Source organism: Astatotilapia calliptera, chromosome 10 (genome assembly GCF_964374335.1).
Source record: "Astatotilapia calliptera chromosome 10, fAstCal68.1, whole genome shotgun sequence".
NCBI lineage: Eukaryota > Metazoa > Chordata > Actinopteri > Cichliformes > Cichlidae > Astatotilapia > Astatotilapia calliptera.
The window spans coordinates 2495124-2504378 of NC_137431.1; the positions used below are offsets into that span (position 1 = coordinate 2495124).

General features: G+C 42.7%; 1 protein-coding gene across 1 annotated transcript; it reads right to left on the bottom strand.

Annotated features, from left to right (window-relative positions):
* Nucleotides 1-450: 450 nt before the first annotated feature.
* Nucleotides 451-9014, bottom strand: zbtb21 (zinc finger and BTB domain containing 21). Its single transcript, XM_026182241.2, has 2 exons — nucleotides 8878-9014; nucleotides 451-5397 (listed from the first exon to the last, which is right to left on the bottom strand). Exon 2 carries the CDS (start codon nucleotides 5393-5395, stop codon nucleotides 2330-2332), a length of 3066 nt encoding a protein of 1021 aa, XP_026038026.2. The 5' UTR covers nucleotides 5396-5397; nucleotides 8878-9014; the 3' UTR covers nucleotides 451-2329.
* Between the last annotated feature and the right edge of the window lie 241 nt (nucleotides 9015-9255).

The following is a 9255-nucleotide window of genomic DNA, read 5'->3' on the forward strand; positions in this document are numbered from 1 at the left end:
TGCAAGGTCATCACAGATCAGCTTAGCCATGGAATAAAGAGGGAACAGGCCTTAGCTGGTCATCAACTGCTTGTCAACAGTCTAATTATTTTGAAAACTATTTAAAAGCGGTGCTACATAGAATTCAAAATCAGTTAATACTCTACTTTTGTTAAAACCTTTAAATTAAAGTCTGCATTAGTCACATTGCAGCCATTTGATCTGATATTCACTGGGGAGGTGTACAAAGATAAAAAATTGTGCCGTTGTCCAAATGCTTGTACATAAGTATTTGGAATCCACCTTTTTACACATTCTATCCATTTAATTACTTAATCTACCTAGCAGCAATATGTAGCCAATTTATGAAGGCCAATTAGACTAACACGAATGACAATGTAACCCAAAATCTTTTGATCCACCGTGAAACACTCAAAGTTGTTAAGTTCATAAATCCAACACCACAAATGATCATTTATATATGTATATAATATATATATACTCCATTGTTACTCTTTATTACAGAAGTGAAGCACAAAACTGTAGAAAAACCTAAACACAAAACAGCTGCAAGTCTCAAAAAGCAACAGCGATGCAACCAATGTTGATACAAATATTCATTATTGCAGTGAGAGCACAGGAATACTAAAAAGATCAAACTCTTGTTTACTAACAAAATCAGTACAAAAATCAAGAATACAAACACCTCCATGTACACAAGTCTATAAGCATTCCTGTGAAACTTTCAGAAAGTCTTTCTCACAAGAAATTAAGAGCACTATTATCAATACAGAATTTCCGCAAAGAATTGAACATCACAATGCAGCTTGCATTAATCATTTAGTGGAAAACAAAGTCCATTAGTCCATGTGGAGTTCTGTCTGTCAGGCTCCCAAACAGCAATAATAATTTATGACAAAGTTCTAAACTATCAAGCCGAAGCAGAAGTATATACTTGTACAAGAATACATTTGTAAAACAACCGGAATACAATCAAAACACAATCATTACTTTTCCAAGAAATCTTCAGGAAGCAGGAACACTCTGTGACCGTTCGTAGAATAAAGATTTGCCGTCTCGTTGCTTTCCCTCCCGTTAACGTCGCCACCTTGAAATGCCTGAGTCATAAGTGGTCTGAAGCTGTTGTGCTTTCACGTAAAATAACAAAATAGTTTTGTAAAGTTGCATAAGGCCATCGAAGCGCTGTAAAGCTCACTTAATAGTCCAATGTGTTCAATTGCAAAAAATTCTATCAGTGCATTTACACAACACTGGTGCCACACTCAGCGATTGAGACACTGTGACAACGTTTGATGTGAAAGCTTCTGAAAGCTTACTCACAGGAAATATTTAATATTATTATAAGCCAAATACTGCAAGGATGTCTCGTATTTAGGACTTTGAGATCAACCCAGCTCACTGTTTTTCAGCGACAGCCTGCATGGCTACTAGTGCACTGGTCTGAGCACCTTTTCCCACATAATTTAGTGACGTTTTAGTCATTTAACTTCAGAAAATAAATATTTTTTCTGTAATCTTCCAGTTGATTGCATTGTTTCACAGCAGGCTAATCATTAGGAAGATACTGTGTTTGTTGGTACTGAATGAAGACTGTATGTGGTATAGCTTTCTTATACAGACTGTCTCATTGAATTTTTCCATGAAATGAGTTGATGTGAATTCAATATGAGCCTCAAACGTAAGAACAAATGAGTGCTAAAAAAAAAAAGTTAGATGCTTTTTTTTACTCCTGCAGCCTAAAAACTCGGTCAGGGAAACATACTGATCCAGAGTAATCGCTGAGGATTATATCTTCCTACCAGAATCAAAAAAGTGCATATTGAATACATTGTTGAGGCCACCAATAATATCTTAAGGGATGTCAATCACATGTTTGTACAAAAAGCAAAAGCTCTTGTCTTTAAATGAACTGCAGCCTCCAAAATTTTAAAGCACTTTTTCCACCACACTCGGAGAGAACAACGTAAACACTTGTCCCGCCTTTTTCTCTACCTTCAGTCGAAAACATTGAGGGGTGCAACTCTTAAAACGACTAGATAGGTAAATACAACTAGACAACCAAAAGAGGTCTGAAACAGATAAATTCATATAGATCATTTTGCAAGAAAAAAAATTATAGTCATCTCTTCTCGCAGAGGAATCTAGCACTTGATTGCACATTCACGTTTACACGTCTAAATAAACATGGCCACTTCAATATATGACATTGGAGGCAAGCGAATAAGCTATACATTCAAAGTCTTTTGTTTGTAGGCTGAGGTGTGTTTATTCTTATAGTAAGTATTGTCTCCCGAGAAAAAAAAACTCACTGCTATCGGCCATCTGAATCTTACATGTGACTGTGACTCTGCTCGTGGCTCCACAGACTGAAGGCCGTCTTGAAGGTCCTGTGGCAGAGTTTGCACATGTACTGCCTCTTAAATGTCAGGGCAGAGAGAGACGGTGCGTGGTAAAAGAGTGTGTCCGATTCCTGAGGGCCGCCTGGATTCTCCATGCTGTTTGACCTTGACAGGGGGCTTTGGCTGCTGGTTTGCCGTTCCAGTTCGGGCCTCTTGGTCTTGCTTACCAATGAGCTGCAGGGATCTGGGCTGCTGGACTCGTCGGTCCCTGCGGTTGCAGCAGCAGTAGCAGCAGGGACCGGTGCCGCCTGAGTAGATATGAGCACAGAGGCCTGTGGGGAGGGACGTTCTGAAGGGGTAAGTGGAGGGGAAGGGCTCAGAGGTGAGGGGTTTCTGTCGATCTCTTTGGCTCCGGGTTCGTTAGCAGTCGACATGTGAGACTGGAAGTGGCTCCAAAGGCGGAAGTTGGTCCTGAAGGCTTTGTTGCAGATGTGACAGATGAATGGTTTGATGTGGCATAGCAGCTCCTGGTGTCGTTCTAAGTCTTTGCGAGAGCTGAAAAGATTTCCGCATTTCTCGCACGGCCACACACCGGGTTCTTCGGAGCCACTTTTGGCAGCATCGGGGTTGTCCCGCTCACTCACAGCCTCCTCCAACGGCTCTTCCTTCACTACCAGCTTGCCATGGTGGCCCATGCTCAGGTCTTCAGGCACATAGGAGGAAGAGTCTTCAGAGTCATACATAGGTGGACCTGAGGAATCACTGTAACTGATGTTCTCTCTTGTGCTCTCGCTTGTTAGAGGCTCATCACTGTAATGCTCCTCCTTGAGCATTTCAGACTCCTCTTCATTGTTCTCTTGTTGCTTCAGGAGAATGTGGTCTTTAACAGTCATCATATTGTGGTTGTGCACCTCCACCTGATGGCGCCAAATGCTGAAGGAGGATTTGAAGGTGCGCATGCATTCCAGGCATGTCAGTTTCTTGTACTTACAATGTGCCTCGTGGTCTTTCTTGACAACTGGACTTGAGAATCTGAGGCCACAATAGGGGCACACGGTTGCATGGCGACAGCCTCTCTCGTGGTCACCCTGTTCCAGGAGCGATGACAGCTTCATATTGCAAAGTCTACAGGAGTAAACACCGGTGTCAGGGTTCTTCTGTTGAATGATCTCATCCTGTTCCTGGTAGAGGATGCTCTCCCTCGCTGTGTCCTGGTCAGCTTTTTCAGCAGGATGTGTCCTTAAATGCTGTCTGTACTGAGACTGGAACACAAATGTCTTGCCACAGTATGGGCATATGTAGCTGGGCCTCGACCTCTTTTTTGTAATTGCAGGAGACTGCAAACCCTGCTTATTCCTCTTTAACTTCCAAAGCAAAGCTTTCTTTATTTCTCTCTCTCTCACAATATCTATTAGCTTCTTTTGAAATTTCTCATCAAGAACAGAGGAGCTGGCGGACGACGCTGGGTTTTGTACTACACCATGCTGCGTTTGGCAGTGCGTCCACACTTTGAAGTTGGTATGAAAGCGCTTGTGGCAGATGTCGCAAGCATACGGCTTTTCCGGATTGTGATACATATTTACATGACGATGAAGCCCAGCACCTGACCGGAAAACCTTTAAACAATTCCAGCATTTGAAAATCTTGTTCTGAGGTGACTCCTTGCCGTCCTCGTTAGGGTCGCCGCTGGCATGCTGAGGTACTGCTTTTGACATATTCAAGTTAACTGAGAGAGCATGCTCTTTAAATAGTTTGCTCTTCTTTAATGGGTACCGTCTGTTGTCTGGCCTGTCCCTTCTTTTCCCCACAGGATTTAAGACTTCCCTGGGACCTTGATCATAATTAGTTTGAAAGTCTTTGAGACTGACTGGCAAAGAATCACCAACTGTGATGCGTACGATGTCCATGGGGTCAGCAAGTGGACTGCTGGGCTCAGCTTTCACACTCACCTCTCCTTCTACCTGAGTTTCTCCATCATACCTGCCGGTATACTTTGACCTGAGAACCAGAGGAGACGTTCTTTTTGAGTCGCCGTTGTGGGCAGAGGTTTCTGGCACAGACGTCTTCAGTGCCATCTGTACAACTGACTGGTCTCGATTTTGCAGCTCCTTGAGCTCCAGCGTGGGGGAGAAGACTGGAACGGGGCTGTCCATGGATAATGACCTCCTGAGTAGGCTTTTTATAAGTGGCCCACTCCTGTCAATGGTCTGGCTTGGCTCACTAGCCTGACCCTGAAAGGGCACTTTGGTATTGTAGCGGGACTCCTGCTCCTCATTCTCCTCTTTATTGTCCTGGTCAGGGCCAGACAGCAGCCTGATGTGCTGCACTTCAGCATCACTGAAAGACACTGATGATGTCAGCTGGGGTCTCACGGGTGTGAAGTGTGATGAATTCCCTTTCAATATGGAGGCATACGTCCTCTCCAAAGCTTCACCCCGGTCAGGGGACTTCCTGCTGGGCTCAGAGTTTCTGACTGATTCGTACGAGTTGTGTTCCGAGGGAGGCTGAGTGGACCCATGAGCAGAGTGGGGAGATGTCGATCTCTCAGATGTTTTTCTCGGATAACTCGAGCAAGAGGGATGGGCCGTGTCATTCCGGACCCGACGCACAATGACGCTCCTTGTGTGGACATCATTCTCATCCCCCTCTGAGAACGAAAGCCTTTTTCTAGACACACAGTAGGATGCATGTGGCCTTGTTGACACAATGTTGGTGAGGAAAGGGATTCCGAGGCTGTATCCCAGCTCTTGAATGGCTGCCAGGCTGCCTTTGTCCACAAAGAGTGAGGAGGAGTAAATGTAATTCAAAACGATCTCAAAGGCGTCCGGCTCACAGAAGTCCAGGTTTACAACTGTCAGCGAGTCTGCGTCCATCCGCGAGAAAAGGGACTGGAAATACTCACTGCTGGCAGCCAGAACACTCTTATGGGCCTGGTACCTTTGGTCTCCCACAACCAGGACCACATCACACGCTTGTCCCCGCAGTCGCTGCTCATTCAGAGCCCCCAGCAATGACAGGGCGTGGGAGGGGTTACTGTAATGCACTAGGCTCTCCATGGCTGAAAGACAAGAAAAAAAGATTATATTATAAAAAGATTACATTTTATTGAAACAATGTAGACATATAAACATATATATGCATATACTCTTGATCTAGATAAATTTGTATACTTTAGATGTTTCAGAATTCTTTGGACATGGATGCATCTACAGGAATAAGCATCTACTAAATAAAAGCTGATGGGCTTTTGTGCACTATATGTATAATTGTGTGTGGTGTTCTTGTCAGTTCTCTGTGATCAGTTTAATATGACACCAAGTAAAAATTCATAGTCTCTATGTCAGGGGTGGGAAACTCCAGAGTCCTGCAGGTTTTAGACATCACCCTGGGTCAACACACCTGAATTAAATGATTAGTTCATTAGCAGGCCTCTGGAGAACTTCAAGACATGTTGAGGAGGTCGTTTAGCCGTTTAAATGAGCTGTTTTGGACCAAGGACAAAAACCTGCAGGACACCGGCCCCTGAGGCCTGGAGTTCCCCCATCCCTGCTCTGAATAGTAAAAATACATTGTTTCACTAATGAATAAAGGAATCTCAGTATGTGTTCTTCACATTCTTCCGTCATCGAATCTACTTCAAAGTTGACACTGGATTTTCTGCACACACACACACACACACACACACACACACACACACACACGGCAGTATTCTTGAAGCCTTTTGTCTGTTCTCCCACAAAAGCGAGCGACTATGTAATCAGTTCTGTTTGTTTGTCTATTAGCAGTCTAGCATCCACTGTTTTCAAGATATCCTATGCAAATTTCGTCTGATGGTAGACACCCATAAAAGCTCCGGCTGATTTAATTTAGGTGAAAATCAGGTGAAATTCACACCAAATATGAAAACCAGTAAAATCTGTTTATTAATCAGAGATTTATATGGATCGTATTCAAACTTCACAACAATATACTAGACCTTGGGCGACATGAGCAGCTAGTTTGGGTAAACATTTGACTTTGACCTTCAAGAAATCTTTCAAGCATAATATATCACATGAAAGGGCATCGGGAAAGCTGTACAACACACTTTTTTTTCCAATACAACACCCTATCACACACTGCATGAATATATATTAAAATCTCAAGTTTTTACAGCTTAAAAAAGCTCAAGATTTCAGCTGGTTCTGCTCCAATCGTATGGGTAAAGATAATAAAGTACACTATTTTAGTATGTAGGGCTTCAAGGTCATAAGTCAAAGGTCAGGGTCACACGAATTAGGAAAAAGCGTTGGTTTCCATCGGATCGGATTCAAACTCTAAAGCATTAGTCCTTGGGGGGGGGGGGGACATAAGCAATAAGCACTTGTTTGTTTGAGCTCGTTAGAATATTATTCAGGAGCTCATATACAACATGACTTCACAGTGAGACAAAAGATTAATATACTACACCAGATCTCCATATTAACAACGCTGACATCAGCATGTTGCAACAAAAACATTACGAATAATCCAAGTTTTAGTGCAGCCTTTGGTGATCGTTCATGTTACGTTGAAACCATAACCGTTCAAAGGAAGTAGTAACACAATACAATAATTGCTGAGAACTACAGCTGCAGCCATTATTCATTATTAAGCAAATTGGCAATCCAATAACTGCAAACATGCCAAACATAGCAAAGCTCCAGTTTATCATGTGTGAAGATTTGACGCTCATCTGTTTTCTGTATTACTGAAAACAGCATAGCTCTCACTTTTCAGATGCTCATCTGATAAAAACACAAGACAGGATTATGTTGTCTAAAATACAGTAACAAGATTTATTTTGCTTACATTTTATTTATCCAAACAACCTATCAGTTTTATTATGAGCTATAAATATTGATGCCTTACAGACTGCTGTAAAAGTAAAGAAACAACTGGTTAAACTAGGCATCGTGTTTAACAGAACGGGGTTTACAACTACATGTGCATTTTTTGTCTTGCTGTTGTTTGTGATGGTCACTAGAGGTCAAAGTTGAGCCTTTTAAAATATAAAATGGTGTAAAGGAACTCTCCACAGAATTTATGGGAATTACATCATGTTATCAGTCTGAAGGTAGGAAAAATGGAGTTCTGTCAAGTTGCCCTCAACCACACAGGGCACTACAGGAAGTTTAAAAGGTTTCAACTACAAGTTGAAATGCATTGTCTGCCTTGATCCACCTTCACCTAAACCATTAAACATCTACATTTATTTCTATGGTTGTAAAATGTAACTATCAGAGAAAAGCACTCTTGGTATTTCAGGAGGCAGGTTTATTTGATGAATCTAGCCTGCTGTTTATACTGTCAGCTAAAAGATTCATCAAACATGGCACAGGATCCATTAGCATTTGTATGCTTTACAGCTGAGCTTAAACACCATTGTGCTGACTACTTCCATGTCACCCTTTGTGTGATGATCAAGTCTACTGGTGCTGTAATCGAAACTAAAACAGTTTAGAAAGCACACCAAGTTATAAAGTATTGACTTGAACAAACTTTTCTTGCACTAAATTTGGGCTCTATGATGTGTTTTTCATCATTTTTATTATAAATCTAATTTATTTTGTAGAATTCATGTAAGAAACTGCGTAATATCGATACTACTACTGAACAGCACTATACTGTTACAAGAACAAACCCCATCTGACGCACAGCAATAGTTGTGTGATTAACATAGTCAAAAACAGGGACTGCAAAGCATTATATGCATGCATTTCATTTTCCTGAAAAAGGTGCTGCCTGGACGTCACGGCGTTTATTTTGGAAATTGTAACCGGAAGTCGCGTTACTTACGTCGGCTACTTTGACACTTGCTAAATATATTTATGGGCAGAACCCCCATTCATTCATCAAAAAACTAAAGATTGCCTCGTGGACTTTGGGTGAAAATGTGTGCTCCGTGTTAGGAAAAACACGGGAATGTTGGGTCGTGTCATGTTTTCCCAGAGGAAGCCGAGTGAAGCTTCGGGCATTAGATCATCCATGAGACGTGGCTCTAAAAGAACTTCTCCGACTGATATGCTGCTTTCACTTCACAACGCATTCGTACATTTCTTTTTTGTTTAGCTTCAGACAAACCCGAGGGTGCAACGCCTGGTCTCGAGCAGCTAACACCGAATAAAGAGGGGGAAAGTTGAGCGCGTTTCAATGGACTGCACCGCGCTAATCCAGAAATGAAAGTCTGCGCGGGCAGAGACGCCGTTTTGGCGTGTAAGGAGTCAGTTGTAAACGCTATCCCCGGTGGAAGTCATGGGCTTTTGGTTTTGTTATGTTTAGTTCTTTTATTTTTTTTTTCCCACCAAAAAAGCAAAAACGGCTCCACACCGGCCTGACACTGGAGCTGCTGCTGGCTGCAAAACAGGTTGTAGCTGGTCAGGTTTTTACAGCGACACAATCCCCCCTCCGAGTTACGTCAGGGAGGAAAAAGCTTCTCCTTAACAGCTCTCACCAACTGTGTCTGCGCCTCCCTGCTCGTGTTACTGAACGGTAACTTCGTTAGGCTGGCTACACTTACCCTGCCCGTCGTGAATACGGTCTTTCCTCCACGTAGCCGGGACTTTGTTCAGTGTTGTGTAGATTTCTCCGCGCTGGTCGTGATTCCATCCATCTTGAATTTGACGTCATCCCACACCAGGGATGAGGTCATCGCAGAGAGCGCTCGTCACGTGCACCGTGCACTGATAGGCTGGTCAAAGAGCAAGGGGCGGTGCAAACGGAAGACTCGAAACTGAGGCTAATTTAAAGGGATATGTCATATTTTTCGTTTGATCTTTTTTTAAAACAAGATTTAGTGAAAGTCGGTAAAGGCTAACTAGCACTTTCCTGCACATTGTAATTCACTGCACACTTTAGTCGCACACTTTGAGGTACACTGAGTTTGCTGCTGGGGTTG